Raw genomic sequence first — 16590 nt, 5'->3', positions numbered from 1 at the left:
GAGTCAGACCAGTGATCTATGTAGCCCAAGTATTCTATCTAGCAACAATGCCAGGTGTTTCAGAAGGAATGAACAGAATAGGTAATCATCAGGTAATACATCCCATGGGACAAAGAGAGGCTAGGAACTTTCCAGAGCATGGTTTTGCATCTCTGTCTATCCTGGTTAATAGCCGTTCATGGATCTATCCTCCATGAGTTAGAGGGGACCTGGTTTCAAGGCCCACTAAATATGTTCTATAATGATGAGCCAAGAGCTTCCTGTGTGGCCAGAAAAGCCCATTCTTACCAATTCTGCAGTTTCTTGTCCTTTTGCTGAAGCCTCTGGGACTACCAAAGTCAGGATACTAGACTAGAGGAACCCTTAGTCTGATCATGTAAGATGTTTTCTATGTCTTTGCTCCAAAACACTGCAGCTTTCCAAAGAACAGGTTTTCTGCTACATGTGAAAAATCTGCATCTCCACTCATGTTACTGGTGAATTTCTTCATAAAGCAAATTTACTCCCCAGGCTAGAATGCTGTAATTCCCTGAGCCTTCAGGGCCAAAGGGAGAGAGTTTGAGAATTATTTATTCCAAAATCCAGACACCGGTGACTCCCAACCTTATCATTCATTGAAGACTTTGTACCTGGTTCTTCCAGCTGCCTTCAGTTCTAGTCTCAGAACTGCAGCGGATGTGGGAAATCAGACAGCAGTGACACCCTGGAGACTGAAAAGGCTGCTCCATTAAGGTACATATAGACTGGTGGTATAGGCACCCACACCCCGGTGCTCCAGGGCTGGAGCATCCCCAGGGAAAAATTAGTGGGTGCAGAGCAGCCACCAGCTGCCAAGTTCCTCCCATCTACCTCCGGCTCACACACCTCTCTCTCACTGGTAGCCTGCTGACCCACTCCTCATCGCCCCTCCCAGGGCTTCTAGCACACTGTGAACAGCTGACTCAAAGTGTTCCGGAAGCTCCAAGCGGGAGTGGGAGAAGCAGGGATGGGGCGTATTTGGGGGAGGAAGCAGAGAAGAGGCAGGCAGGGACGGGGGCGGAATTGGGTGGAGCAGGGCAGGGCTTTAGGGAAGAGGTGCAATGGGCCGGGGCCTAGGGTAGAGGTGGGGAGGCTGAGCATCCCCCCAGTAGATTGAAAGTCAGCCTTACGACTGGGTATCAATGATAAGGAATCGTCACTCACAGACTAATACTTTCTTTGTTTCTCTTTATGCTCTTTACCCACATTTCATTTTAGATCTGGCAACGAGCTCACTCTCAGCATAAACAACTAGACAGCAACATCCAACGCTCCGGAAGCATGAGAGGAACTACCAGAGATATTTAATGCATGTGGCTGTCTCTGACAAAGCTCCCTCACAGAACACACTGGGGAAAGGGAGCCCAAGAAGAAAGACAAATTCTCTTACGTTTTACTCTGTGCCTTTGCACTCAGGGCTGCTTACATTTTGGCTGGGTTTCACGTCAAGCCCAGAAACTGATTTGTTGATGTTCACAGCTATCTGACTGATTACTGCTGTCAAGGGAGGGTTAGTTTCTGGCTGTCCCATGTCACCTCCCCAGTGTCTGTGACCTCAACTAAGGGGGTCTAAAGTCTGTGTCATGCAGGACTATTTCTAGTATCCTGACACTCATTTTCTTCTAGCCTGCTCCTGCTTATCAGAGGAATTCCCTGAGGCTCTGTTCTTTATTTTCTCCCTTCCCACGGGGCAGTTTAGATGGCAACTTCAGTTCAGTAATGATACTAAAGAGTGAGGTAATACCTGCATTTTTTGTGTACCAACAGTCATGTTATCTAGCCAGTGGTTCCCAACCTTTTCAACACAGAATGCTTCAATGAGACAAACAATTCCACGGCACACCCACTTTTTTCAGCTGAATCGATTGCTCAAAAATGTCACATTTACTTACATTTACTATGGTTACGGTCTTACTAGAGAGCTTTGCAACACAGTAGGACATACAAAAAGCTAAACAAGGACCAAATGCATTACGGTTTCAAATCCACCACAGAATACACCATCTCAGACAGCGAGCACAGACACACTTTAAAAATCTTCTCAACCTCCTGCTGGGGATGTTGAGTAAACCAGTAACCACTGAAAGAAGCCTCCCCTCCACGCAGCCTACAGGAGTCAGGACATGGCATTCAAAGTGAGCCCCAGCTCCAAAAGGATCCTGTCCTTCACTTCCTCCCCCACAGCAGGGAATGGGGATAGCCTCCTCTGTCAGCTCGTTTGGGCCGGAAAGCAGCATTTCAGCTGCCTCATGGCATGAATGGGGTCCTGTGGGGTCAGCATTTCCCCTCACAGTGGCTTTGCAAAGAGCCACAAGCAAGGAGAAACTGATGAAATTTCACAGCACACTTGGACAGTCCTCACGGCGCAGTGTGCCATGGCACAGTGGTTGAAAACCATCGATCTAAGCTTCAGTAATACTGGTCAGATCCTCAACTGGGATAATTCAGTAAACACTAGCTGATGGTGTGGGGGAAATTTATATATGACTTGTTTACTTATTTTATAAGCAAGGGCAGTAGTGAAATGCCTGTAGTTCAGCTTGCCTGATGCTTGCCATTACAAGTCCATGCTTTCAGTTGCTTATAACATTGCCACATTTTAATGGTTTGGGCTGAAATTGTCTATGCTGCATGTCTGACAAGAGCTTACTCTTTGTCTTTGAAGTGCCAGCAAAAATATTTCATTTGTTTCAGGGAATAGGAAAAGTACATTATTTTGTCATTTAAAATTTTTCTTATAATTGTTTTATTGGGGAACTCTAGCATCTCCATACATTGGTGAAGGGGCTTGCAGATTGGAAGGGGTGTGCGACCTGTGTGTCACTTTTGCTATGTCCACGAAAAACCATCCACATTTGGCCAACTTATAATATTTTGCAGAATTTCAGTTCCCACACTTCCACTGGACTGGGTATGAGTCGAGGTTGCATGGTTAAGTAGGCTGTTGTTGTAGGACTCCTACTCCAGGTGTTGTAGAAGTTGGAAGGTGTATAGTAAATGAGGAAGAAAATTTGCAGGATGAGAAAGGATGGTCTCATGTTCAAGGCAGCTGAATGCTTCCCGTGAGAACCGGATCTTCTCTCTGCCTATGCCACAGAGTTCCTGTGTGATGCCAGGGAAATCATTTTAATCAGCAGCCACTAACTGTATGTTCCTTGTTTCCTGGGTGCTCAATTCAAGACAACTAGAATCTGGTCTGGAGCAGTTCTGAGCGCTCGCAGCTGCCTCTGAAACTAAGGAAGCCGTGCTTTGGAGATAAAAATGTTGTGTTGTGCTAAATACTCTGAAAAATTAGGTCCTAGATATCTAAAATTGGATACTCAAAATTAGTTGACACTTTTGACTTTAATCTCCATTCTCAATTCCCCAAAGGTAAAATGGAGATCTCACTGGGGGTTATGAAGATAAATTTATTAATATTTGTGAAGTACTCTGATACTATAGTGATGAGTGGCATAGAAAAGCCATTGAGGAAATTCATAATTGTGTATTAAAAGCCGGGTGACAAAGAAGATTAAAAATATTGAACAGTTGGTCATTGGATGAGTGTTGTCCATCCTGTGCAAAGAAAGAGATAGGGTATTATGGAAAAATACCATGTGACCATGTAATTAAAGACTATCTTAGAATTGGAAGGGACCTTGAGACATCATCTAATCCTGCCTTCTGCACTCACGGTAGGGCTCTGCATTATCTGGACCAGGGGTCAGCAACTTTTCTGAAGCAGAGTGCCAACATTTGACCTTTTGACCTCTACGTACAGTCTGAGTGCTGGTGATACTTTGTAAAGTCACTAATAGTCCTATTTACAACAGCTTCAGTAATAAATAAATCAAGATGCAGAGCTTTACCGTTTAGGTGGTGGTTGGTAGCATTAGCCAGTCTTCTGTTTGTCCACAGATGGCATGACTTTGAGCAAGCTCCTGGCTGCATGGGGGAGGAGCGGTGGGGCCGAGCTCCTGCCTCACATGCCAATGAAAATCTGCTCACGTGCCACTCTTGGCAACCATGTTGTGGGTTGCTGACCCTGATCCAGACTATCCCTGACAGCTGTTTATCTAACCTGCTCTTAAAAATGTCCACTGATAAAGACTCCATAACCTTCTGAGGCAACGTATTTCAGTGCTTATCACCCTGGGCAAGTCTACACTAGAGAGTTTTATAGACAAAACTGGGATTTTGTGGACAAATCTCATGGGGCACCTACACACAAAATGCATTTTGTCTACAGAAACTGTTGACAAAAAAGCCATGTAGATGCTCCAAGGGGCCCTTTTGTCCACAGAGTGGGTCAAAAGATGAGCCGTTTTTACAAGCAGACGTGATCTGTCGACAGAAGTTTTGTTGAAACATCTCTTCCGACAGTAACTTCTGTAGACAGATCCTTCTAGTGAAGACGTACGCCCTGACAGTTAAAAAGTTTTCCCTAAGGTCAAACCTAAAACTCCCTTGCTGCAATTTAAACCCATTACTTCTTGTTCTATCCTCAGAGGTTAAGAACAATTTTTCTCTCTCCTTGTAACAACCTTGTTCATGTGCAAAAGGAAATTTAGAATTAGTTACTCCTAAATCATATCTCACAAACAGAAGCGACATCTCATTGATATTTGAGGATTTCCGTAAAAACAATTCCAACCCTTCCTTCTACAGCTTAGTCCTGTAGCTACATGTTCACTGTACATTTCTAGTACTGAACCTACCTTTTTCCTTTTCCCTACAATGAGGAGGCTTCTCATCCTCTTCTTGCTGACTAGGAAAAATGATGAATCCCTTATAAAAAAATATTTGCATAGCTGCAGAAAGTTAACGCTGTCTCACTTCCATCTGCCTTTCTCCAGAGAGAACTTTCGAGTTCACAAAACTTTTGACTCACAGCTCTTCTTTTCTAGATCTTTAGTCATCTTTCTTGCTCTCCTTTGAACTTTCACATGCCTTCAACTAAACACTGCTAAGTAGGGCAGAACAATTATCTGACTTGTTTTACATGTGATTTTCCTAGTATACAACTCAATATAGCTTAGTAACTGCTTTTTTGCCAATGGTTCAAACACGGATTCCTTCTGCTCTCTAAGGGTGTACTCATCAGGCCCTGCTGATGTCAATATATTCAAGTTGTCTAAATACTTTTTAACCTTTTACTGTATGTTAGGAGAGAACCAGAAGTTTAAACTCAGTGAATTATGTGTGTTCATCTTCTGTGATACAACACTGGGGGGAAACTTCTAAGGATGACTCAATTACCCAGGACCATTATTATTGTCTCATTTCCACCTTCACTGGGCTTCTTCCTTTCTAACCTTTAACTTTTTGTGCAAGGCTTCCATCTCACAAAACTGAGCACCTCTGAGATGGAGGAACTTGGCACCTTGCCAGATTATCCCAAAAGCCAGCACCAAATGAATGAATGGGCTGCCTCGTTTCCGTACCTTGAATTCAAATGAGCCTTGTGACTGGAGACTCTTAGCTCTGTCAAGATGACAGGAAACAAGCACATTGCTGGCACTTAGCAAATACATTGATACTAATAACTCCCACCTGCATGTTTCCCAGCCCCGCCTGCCACCCTTAAGAGATTTAAAACACCCCTGGGGGACCCTGCTGTCACCACTGCCAATGCAGCGTGTTGGAGAGGCTTCTGACCACTCACTGCCCATAACTGCTGTCAGCATGTGTGTCCTGTGGCCAGAGTGTTTCCATGCCATTCGCTGCTCCTGCCCCACAATCCCCTGCTCCAGTCCAGTGCCTGCACCCAGAAGTCAAACGTCTTCTCAGAGCCTTAAGCAGGTGGGTGGGGGGGAGTTTGAGTGGGAGAGCAGTGGAGGCTCTGAGCATTTTGGACACCACCAAAATTTCTGCAGACCTGCCGCCCCTGGCCAGAGGGGTGTGGTGACCACTTCTGGGAGCCACCGGAGTTAAGCACTGACTCCCTCACCCCCAACCGTACACCAGCCCCTTGCCCTAGCCTAGACCCTGCACCCTTAGCTGCACCTCTCCCTGTACCCCACCACCATGCTGGTCTAGAGCCCACACCCTCCATTCTGTCTCAACCCACAACCAGACCTGTTCCAGCACCCATACACCTTCCCAGAGCCTGCACCCCGCCCCACACCTCATAGCCCTCTGCACCCAAACTCCCTCCTACATCACAACCACCTGCACCAGCCCACAGCCTGCAACCAATCTCCCTTTTAGACCCCCCGTCCACACCCTCATCCCTCAGCAAAACTCCTTCCCAGAGCCTGCACTCTGCATGTTTGCCCACACCCCTCCCCCGTCCCTGCCTGGTGAACATCAGTGAGGATGGGGAGAGATGGAGCAACGGCGGGGGGGATAGCGTGAGCAGCAGACAGGGCCTTGCAGAAGAGGTGGGACAGGGGTGCGGCCTCAGGGAAGGGACCAGACGAAGGTCACAGAAAGGGTCTTGGCAACCCCACCATGAGGGCATGGGGAAGCTCTGGCCATGCTGGCTGCTCTCAGGGCACCAGCTAGCGGAGGTACAGTACCACCCAATTGTCAGGCAGACCATGTCCACACATGCGTGGTTTGTGTGTGCGTAAAGGCCCATTGACTGTCTTGCCCTGAGGCCTGGAATTCCTGACGACAGGGCTGGGCCTGACCCACACTTCTCTGAGTAACAAGAAACATGAATTGCCAGATTAACAGTGAGTATTTGGGTCTATTGTATTGAACCAGTGAGCAGATGAAAAGTGAAACATACTGGTCCCACTGCACTCCAAATGAACTGTCTCTGATAGAATAACTAACCTTCTCAAGGAACCAGCCAGCAGAGCCACCCTTGTTATTGTGGCCAATGGTAATTTTCCATAATTTTCCCAAATTTGGAGCATCGAGGGTGAACTTGTCCTCTGCTCCCTTTTCAAAGTTGTCCTTGTCATTGTCCAATCTCCTCTCTCCTAAGAAAATCATATCAAAGGGAAAGGTGAATGAGAGGGGGGAAAACGGTGACGTTATCCATACATATTTGTGCATTGAATAGAAAGTATGTCTAGCAGTGCTACCGCTCCAACTAAATCAACCAGTATTAGTCCTGCTTCTGTGCAGCACAGACAGTAGAAGACAGGGAGCTTCTGAGATAGTTCCAAGGGATAGCACCTTTCCTTCAGCATGTAAAAAAGCAGGAAAGCAGCAAGTGGGGTTCGCTGTCTGATCTCCCCCAGCTGGGGCTGAACGATGGAAAGCAGGAGAAGAGCAGAGGGAGTTGACTGCTAGCTTCAAAGTTGGAGAGGTGTAGCCAAGGGCCTGAGAATGCTGAAGACAGGGGAGCAGTAGAGACACTTATCAGTGGACATCACTGAGCGGGAGCCAGTGTTGAAAAGCTTCCAGAAGAGCAACCGGGAGAGTTCCCACTGGGACAAGTGGGGCTGTACCGCAGCTGAAAGGGCTGAGGATGGGGTGTTTGTCCTGAGAAGAGGACAGAGACATGGGATGACAAGCCCAGGTGTGGCTGAAAATGCTGGAGTATGGTATAGGAGGACTCCCAGAGGAGGGGTGGCAGGGATTCCCCTAGGGAAGAACAGGATTTTAAGGACTAGCTATACTGCTTATGAGAAGTAAATTACGTTTAGGACTCTTGCTGTGCATTACTTACACTGTTTGGGTAAATAAGGGGCCCAAAGGAGTTGTAATAATTAAGCAACTGAGCCTGCATAAAAAGGAAACTGAGGCAGGCACAGCTGCGGTGCCATAGCTTGAGGCAGGAGGCTGCTCCAGACAAAGTCATCCTATGACAGCTACTAACATCACTCAGAAGTGTCCAAAGTACATGACCACGTGATTCTGCTATTTTCTCCATTGCAACATTTCAAACAAGTCTGCTTTCAAAAGTCTGTCCAACCATTGCAATTACTTTTAGGGGTGGATACAAACTGCAGAATTCCAAATTTCCAACACTTCAAAGCTCAGGGGCTTTTCGATCCTGGATTTTGCTCCAGAACACTATGAAGGGAGGGCGTTATTGGCAAAATCAAGATCTTGGCTTCAATTTTGAACACTTCTGCACTCAGAAGAGTCTGCTTTTAAGGATAAAGTGTTACAGAACTGAACAGAGATGGAACCAGTAATGTTCTACATCAATTACTCCAAAAGCCTATCACATTTAATAAAGAATGAAATCCTTTCACATGTGTTTATGAACCATTCCACAGAATGCAGGAGAAGTGATATGAATCACCAGTTAATTATCTAAAGGAGAATAAACTATAAAAAGGACTTCATTTTTTATTGAAACCTTGAAGACTTTTCTGTAAGGGGATGTCCAGAGGTTTGGTTTGGGCCCCTCTCTAGTTATTATTCTGATCTTATACAAGAAACATAAGGGGCATGTCTGAACGGAGCTGTACTGCCGGCAGCTCCATGCTAATGAGCAGTCTTGCAATTGCAAATGGCTGCTCATTAGCATAATCCCAGGGCTCATTAGTATAACTGCACAAGATCTCGCTGTCGGCAGAGGATGCTGCCAGCAGTAAACAAGCATAAGGGGCTGGTGACAGAGGGGGGTTTAGCCAGCAGAGGCACAGCCACAAGGCTTGTTTACTTCTGGCAGCACCCTCTGCCAACAGCGAGATCTTGTGTGGCTATGCTAATTAGCCCTGTGATTATGCTAATGAGCAGCCATTTGCAATTGCGAGATTGCTCTTTAGCATGGAGCTGCCGGCAGTACAGCTCCATTTAGACATGCCCAATGTTTCCTAAAATCAAGTCTATACTATCATGTTTTGCTACAGCCTCTGATTCATATAATAAATGTAGCTTATCAGATGATTTGAATTAAATTCTGATACAATTGGTAACATGTTTGTAGTTTAAATGAACAGTGATTCATTCAAGTGTGAAATAATCGGCATGGCCAAAATTCCTCTCTCAGCTTTATAAACAGGATTGCCAACATATCACACTGACATCAGATATTTTAGTGGATTATTTCACTGTTGCATTGCACATGCCTGTGTGTCTATACCAGGGATATTTTAGATGCAGCAGTGGTAGAAAAGCCAGACCCTTATTCACATTCCAGCTGTTTTGCTATTGCACCTGCTGAAAATTATAGTTCTGAAAAATCCCAAACTAGACAGGCCATTTGTTGTCTTCTTACAAAACCAAATTATTTTGCATTTTCCAGATTGTGCTATTTCTTGTTTAGCTACCAAGCATGCCTTGGGCAGAGCACGAAAAAAGTATTTTGGGAAAAGATTTGCATTTGAATACCTGTGTCTCCATTCTCGCCAAAGATATTAATGAAGACATCAGCATCTGTTCCGCTGCCGCTAATGTCTCCGGTAAACACTCTGACCACATACTTGTTAACTGTAAAGACAGAGGGAGAAATGCCCAGCTTATTAACAATAAAAAACGTGGATCAAAATAAACCATGCTGATACATACCACACCTGCCACTGTGGCGCGATATGTCTGGAGAGTAATGGGACAAAACAAGGAGCTAGGCCTGCTCATTCGCCTGGGATGTTGCTGAACTCCTCTCTTGTCCTGGGGTCAGAGTCGAGCGACCAAAGTCCACAGGCCACCTGCATGCAGGTTTGGAACTACAACTCCCAGTGTTCACCTCCACCGGTCGCTTCACCCCCCTCCCCCATCACCTCAGGACTTTGAAGTAAACAGAAGATATAGAAGGATAAAGTAGACTAATAATGTAGACTGATTTGACAGATGATAATGTGCAAAGAACCTGTGCAGGCAAATGTTTAAAGTGGAAAAGCCGTTGCACAAGGGCAGTTCCACTCTCTCTGCCTCAGAAGCCTGGTTCCAGTGGTACGAAAAGTCATCACGGCTGGAGACTTCCTAGGCTGCAGTGGATGGCCATGCTGCCTTCAGTGCCTTGTCATGCCCTTTGCTCTCCACAGAGCATTGCAGAGCTGCCTTCCTGGTTGTTGGATCTTGCTGTTGATCTCATCCATCTGGTCCACCAGAGCCAACTTTGCATGCTGGGCTAGGCAAGTCCCTATCTCACCGAAGGTTACAGACCTGTTGGCTACCCTCACCTGGTTTAGCCTGCCTGTCAAAGTGGTTTATCGGTGTGTGGCTGCTGCACATGATACAGCTTCTTGGAGCCACAGGTGAGAGCTGAGTGCCAGGTGGGGACCAAAGGTGCAAAAACTGCCCCCGAAGAGACATGACAAGTCCTCCACACCAGGTGCTAACCCTCCCTGGACACATAAATGGAGCCTTTGCTGGAGGATATTTGGCATCCCCCTCTTACATTAGCTTCCCCTCATCCCGGTTGTGCAGAAAGCTCTCTCTCTCTGAATCTCTCCTCCTGAGACATCTGATGTTTCCTTCTACTTCTATGCAGAGTACTTAGAACCCGCCATCCCTGGACAGGCCAAGCACCTCTTACTCTTTAATATATTTATTCCTGAGGAAAGGCAGTGCTATCATTCCCATTTTACAGATAGGGAACTATCTATGTTAGCCTTGTTTTTCCTCAGACATTAGTGATACAAGCAACCCAACCAACTGCTCTGGTTTAGAGCTGCCCCCTCCAATTCTGAACACTCCACTGCAGCTAACCTTGCAACTTAGCAGCCACTCAGTGAGAGCGGACAACAACGCATATTTTGAAGAAAGAGCATTCAAGTGAAGAAGCATAAAGGCTTGGGGAGATCTCATCCCACTGCCCCATCCAGTTAAAAAATTCTGCTGCTTTCTCGAATATAAAAAAGCCACATTCAAATGAAGGTGTCGAGTACAATAACTTTGACATTGCAATACTAACCTGCAATGCTATATCACATGCAGTGGCACTAAGAGCCCCCAAATCACTTACAGCCAGTGCTTTTCTGTGTCAATACTTGCCAGTACTGAGTACCGGTATCTCAGCAGCATCAGCCAGGAAAAAAACACTGCTTATGTGAATATGAAGTACAAATATCTCCAGTGGCCATGCTCTCAAAAACTAGGGATGGGATTATTCAGATGTGACCAAGTTTAGCCTCACACGACTCCTACTGATATTCCTGGGAATATGCCTATCCTCAATGGGAGGAAATTTAGAAAGACACTGAGCAAGTTTTAAAATCCCACCCTCATTTAGTCGACTGACTGAATTGCTTCAGTACTCATCTTCTGTACCAAATGGCAAGCTCTATTTATATTGAAGACATGAACAACACACAGAAAATAATGTATTTGGTGATGGCTCTCTTGCCACAAACACCCTATAATTACTGATACATTTTTATTATTTGATGTCATTTGCCAAATATTTCCTGGTCGAGAGATTGTTCCTGGGTAATTTGCTACAAGTCTTTCAGATGCCTTTTTTGAGAGGTGCTGATGAGTTTTTACTGAACATATAGGAAATGCAGCTGCAGAACTGCAAATTTGGTAAGCCAAATATAGTACCTATCCCAGCTAATTTTTTGAAAAAGATTAAAATTACTTTGACAACTGAACAGTACCTGTTGCAAAATGCATCCCCACACAATGAACCAACAGGGTTAAGATGCCCTAAATAACAAATTGCAAGACATAATGGGGCAAAGTCTGGCTCCATGGAGGGAGGACTCCTGAAGACTTTGTCAGATGAGATAATGCAACAGCAAGAGCTGCAGACCCCAGGGAGTTCTAACGTCTGATATCTCACACATTAGCCATTTGGTATACTTAGTTTTCTCCTTTCCCCACTCTCACAAGACACATCTGTCAGACCAGTGCTGTAATTACAGTAAATGCTATTTTATCATTCGTAAATAATAATAATAAAAAATAATAATAATAACAATTACAACAACAACCACAACATGCATATATCCTTGTTGATCTTCATCAGCCCATGAATCAGGACATCCAAGTCCTGTAATTGTATGGTTCTAAATATGGGAATTTGCCCATAATGTGGCAGGGATCCTCTGAACCCTGGATTCCTGTCTGAAGCCTGAGCTCTGGAAGCAGGTAGAATCCCTGTTCGATAGTAGCAGCCTTGGTAACTTTGGCTACAGCCAGGTCTTTTGGGGCTGCTAGGCTCCCCATTCCCTGGCAGGAAGCCTGCCAGCCAGAACCTCAGCTGGAGCAGAGAGCCTAGTAGCATGGAGGGCCCATCCCAGGTCAGGCTGTCTCCTTGCTGGAGAGCCGCTGAAGAAATTGACATTCTTGTCAGTTTCATGGCTGCTATTCCGGGAATAGCTGACAAATGTCAATTTCACATTGTTTCCGAAACGTCATATTTCAGCATTTTAGAAACTGGAGCTTTCTGATGTCCCCACATCTTCACAGTAACTACTGCACAGCCCGTGTAACCTGCAAATGTACATGCTATGCATGTATAATGTCAACAATCTTCTTTTTCTATGCAATCTTGTATGCTGTGCACTTACAGACTTTCCAGATTCCACTGACACACCTCATCTAGCAAAGTGGCACTCACAAAGCAGTCGCCAGGAAGGATTCTGAGAGAGGTTACATGGATGCTGTCTCTGGAAAGTAATGGGGTAGTACTAACTGATATGCCCTGGGTGTACTGAAGAAGCAGGAAGCATGGTAGTCCAGTGCTTTATTGCCTTGTATGTTCCTAACACACTCATATGTAGCTGTCAACAGCCAAGAGAACTGACTGGTAATTCCACCTGGTGTTAGAGTGAGTTTTCTTGTAGTAAAGGGATCAGGGTTTGTTATGTTGTCAATGGGAAAGTTGTGTGCAGAGGTAGAAAAAGTACTCAGAAAGTTACTTGAGTAAAATGACAGCTGCTTGGCAGGGGGAAGGGGTGAATGCACTAAGTACAAGTCACTGGTGTCCCTCTGGAAAACTACTTGAGAAAAAGTACACACGTCACATCTAGATTGTACTTAATTATCCAGACATGAAAGCAGATGCACTTTTACTCAAGTAACTTTTTTGGATACTTTTTCCACTTCTGGTTGTGTGACAGTTAGCACCAGGCTTGGACTCAGCTCAATTCCGAGCTGTTCCACAGCCCTCCTAGAAAACACCATCTATCTTTCTCTCTGTGAGTATCAAATATCCATTGTAAGGTAAAGATGAAAATCCTCCATTTCCCCCTCATCTAGTTAAATGGCATTCTTTGGCACTGGAACTGTCCCTTACTATGAAATATGCTCAGCACTAAATGCAATGAAGCTCTTATCTTAGCTGGGGCTTTTCTGACCCATTGTAATACAAATAAATAGTATGCATCAAAGGTTCCATTTAATTACTCCATAACACCTTTTTCGTTCTAAACCAGGGGCATGCAAACTTTATAGGTCAGACCCTACTTTTTATCCTTGCAATTACAGGGCCTCCCAACCTATCTAATGTAATATAAATTGGTGGAAATTTCCATTATGTTTATATGAAAGAAAAAAAAAACTTTCAGCACATGTAAGAAAACAAGTCTGTGGAATGTAAAAACTTCATTGATCGGTATATAAATGTGAATACACAGACATAAAACAGGAATATATTTCAACATTGTTAGCGGGATGGATGAGCCTGAGACCCAGTGGCTGATTGTGCTGCTATCCCCCTTTATGAAATTTCACACCCCTGGGGGGCTCATCCCCCCACTTTGCACACCCCTGTTCTAAACTACTCTGACTTGCAGGCACCCATAGCTGTGAACAACTTAGAAATACATCCCAGTCTGTTCAGAAGTTTGGAAACTACTTCCTCATTTTCCTTTCAGCTTAGGCTCAGTCCTCCTTCCACTTACAAACTGATGTTGACCCTTTCGGCCATGCCACACTAGTTCACTAACTGTTCAATTCATTTAGCTGCCACTTCCTCATTGGAGGTATGATGGCCGCCTGCTGAAAATTCCATAAGAAAGAATTCCATCAATACCTTCTAAAACAGAAATTACTGGGAGGAAGGGGGCAGGGTCGGAACTGTAGTTTTAGCTCATCTAATTTCAGCCACAAGATGGCACCGTCAAGCACGATTCAACAAACTTATCGACTGCAATAAGCAGGGAGGATCATGCTTCTTTACTTAAAGCTATCATCTCCCATGGTGCTCAGTGAAACTCTCCACTACAAACCTCTTACTAGCTTCCTTGTGCATGACCTGCACTGCGGCAGGTTACCAGCTGGGCATCAAACAATCAAGCTACGGCACAGCCGTCACCCGCCAGATATGCAACATGCTGGCTGAAAGGCAGAGACTTAACTCTGGGCAGCGCCCTGATTTCCTGGCTATGTGAATTCTAATAATTTTAATCCCATTTTATAAATGCAGCCATGGGAGTTTTCTTTTAAAATGCACCCCCACATTGACAAACGCTGCCTGTTACGCCACTGAGTGCTTGGGATCTACAAAGACACGCCAGCGGAGAGTGCAAAGAGACAGGATATTGTCTCTAATTTGCTGACACTCCAGCTTGGTTGCAGCCCTAGAAATTGAATCATAACCAACCCTGAAAAGCACAATGATTCACCCTAGGGCAGGAGTCTACAACCTGCAGCTCTGGAGCCACATGCAGCTCTTTAAGGACTTCTTTGTGGCTCCCAATAGTATAATAGCAAAGTTAAAAAAAAAACCCACAACCCTCCTAATTGTAACAGAGAGGAAGCCGTGCTAGTCTATACACTATCAAAACAAAAAGCAGTCAAGTAGCACTTTAAAGACTAGCAAAATAGTTTATTAGGTGAGCTTTCGTGGGACAGACCCACTTCTTCAGACCATAGCCAGACCAGAACAGACTCAATATTTAAGGCACAGAGAACCAAAAACAGTAAGCAAGGAGGACAAATCAGAAAAAGATAATCAAGGTGAGCAAATCAGAGAGTGGAGGGGTGGGGGGGAAGGTCAAGAATTAGACTGAGCCAAGTATGCAGACGAGCCCCTATAGTGACTATTTTGCTAGTCTTTAAAGTGCTACTTGACTGCTTGACTGCTTTTTGTTTTTTCTAATTTGTCCTCCTTGCTTACTGTTTTTGGTTCTCTGTGGCTACGTCTACACATGAAGCCAACATCGAAATAGCTTATTTCGATGTAGCAACATTGAAATAGGCTATTTCGATGAATAACGTCTACACGTCCTCCAGGGCTGGCAACGTCGATGTTCAACTTCGACGCTGCGCGGCACCACATCGAAATAGGCGCTGCGAGGATATGTCTACACGCCAAAGTAGCACACATCGAAATAAGGGTGCCAGGCACAGCTGCAGACAGGGTCACAGGGTGGACTCAACAGCAAGCCGCTCCCTTAAAGGGCCCCTCCCAGACACAGTTGCACTAAACAACACAAGATACACAGAGCCGACAACTGGTTGCAGACCCTGTGCCTGCAGCATGGATCCCCAGCTGCCGCAGCCAGAAGCCCTGGGCTAAGGGCTGCTGCCCACAGTGACCATAGAGCCCCGCAGGGGCTGGAGAGAGAGCATGTCTCAACCCCCCAGCTGATGGCCGCCATGGAGGACCCGGCAATTTCGACGTTGCGGGACGCAGATCGTCTACACGGTCCCTACTTCGACGTTGAACGTCGAAGTAGGGCGCTATTCCGATCCCCTCATGAGGTTAGAGACTTCGACGTCTCGCCGCCTAACATCGAAGTTAACTTCAAAATAGCGCCCGACGCGTGTAGCCGCGACGGGCGCTATTTCGAAGTTAGTGCCACTACTTCGAAGTAGTGTGCACGTGTAGACACAGCTTGTGTCTTAAATATTGAGTCTGTTCTGGTCTGGCTATGGTCTGAAGAAGTGGGTCTGTCCCATGAAAGCTCACCTAATAAACTATTTTTCTAATCTTTAAAGTGCTACTTGACTGCTTTTTGTTTTGAACCCTCCTAATTATTATTGATAAATGGTGAATGTCTAAAATCCCAAAAATGAACATCTCATGTGTAATTAGCAAAAAAACATGCGATCTTGAAATGTTGGATAACTCTCCCTAGCATCCTCCAGAGAGAGAGGAGGTTTGGTAGTGAAAGTCAAGAAAACAGTGGTACAAACACACAGGTAACGTGTGAGGAAATAGAATATATAAACATGTATTGCATTACAAATCATTGTGTGCGCACTGTTCTTACAACAGGGCTACAAAAAGTATGGTTTGATTATATATATTAAGGACTGGCAGGCAGAGAATGTGAAGCAGTGATTACCACTGACCAGGGTTGTTAAGAACATGAATAAATTGCTTAGGGAGGTCGTGGAATCTCCATCTTTGGAGATTTTTAAGAGCAGGTTAATCACATGCCTGCCAGGGATGGTCTAAATGGTGCCTGGTCCTGCCATGAGTGCAGGGAACTGGATATTATGACCTCTGGAGGTTCCTTCCAGTTTTGATTGTGCAGCCTAGAGGCCACAAGATCAAGCCCTAACAAGTGCTGCCTCAGTATGAAACTGAAATGTACACCAAAATGTTTTACAGTTTTATTGGTCCCAGATAATGAGAAAGAGACAAGATCTTGAGTGAGGGAATGTCTTTTACTGAGTCAATTTATGCTGCTCCACAAAAGGTGGACCAGTAATAGGCACACTATAACCTTTGTACTCTGGGTGTCCCTAATTTGAAAACATCCATGGTATGGACCTGGCAGGCAGAGGCTGCCAGATGTATTATTATAGGGAAGGCAGCTTGTTTCAACTGTATGACTT

The 16590-nt window shown here is 45.1% G+C and overlaps 1 protein-coding gene across 2 annotated transcripts in view; it reads right to left on the bottom strand.

Moving 5' to 3' along the window:
• The window catches only part of LOXHD1 (lipoxygenase homology PLAT domains 1), a 274986-nt gene that overhangs the window by 165679 nt on the left and 92717 nt on the right, over positions 1-16590 (bottom strand). For both annotated transcript variants that reach the window (XM_074994358.1, XM_074994359.1), the window contains exons 10-11: positions 9244-9342; positions 6784-6932 (exon numbers count right to left, since the gene is read on the bottom strand). In XM_074994358.1, the coding sequence (XP_074850459.1) occupies positions 6784-6932; positions 9244-9342 (248 nt within the window). The remainder of the gene's footprint in view (positions 1-6783; positions 6933-9243; positions 9343-16590) is intronic.

The sequence above is a fragment of the Carettochelys insculpta genome, chromosome 5, assembly GCF_033958435.1.
Source record: "Carettochelys insculpta isolate YL-2023 chromosome 5, ASM3395843v1, whole genome shotgun sequence".
NCBI classification, from domain to species: domain Eukaryota; kingdom Metazoa; phylum Chordata; order Testudines; family Carettochelyidae; genus Carettochelys; species Carettochelys insculpta.
This window is presented reverse-complemented; position numbering and strand designations above follow the sequence as displayed.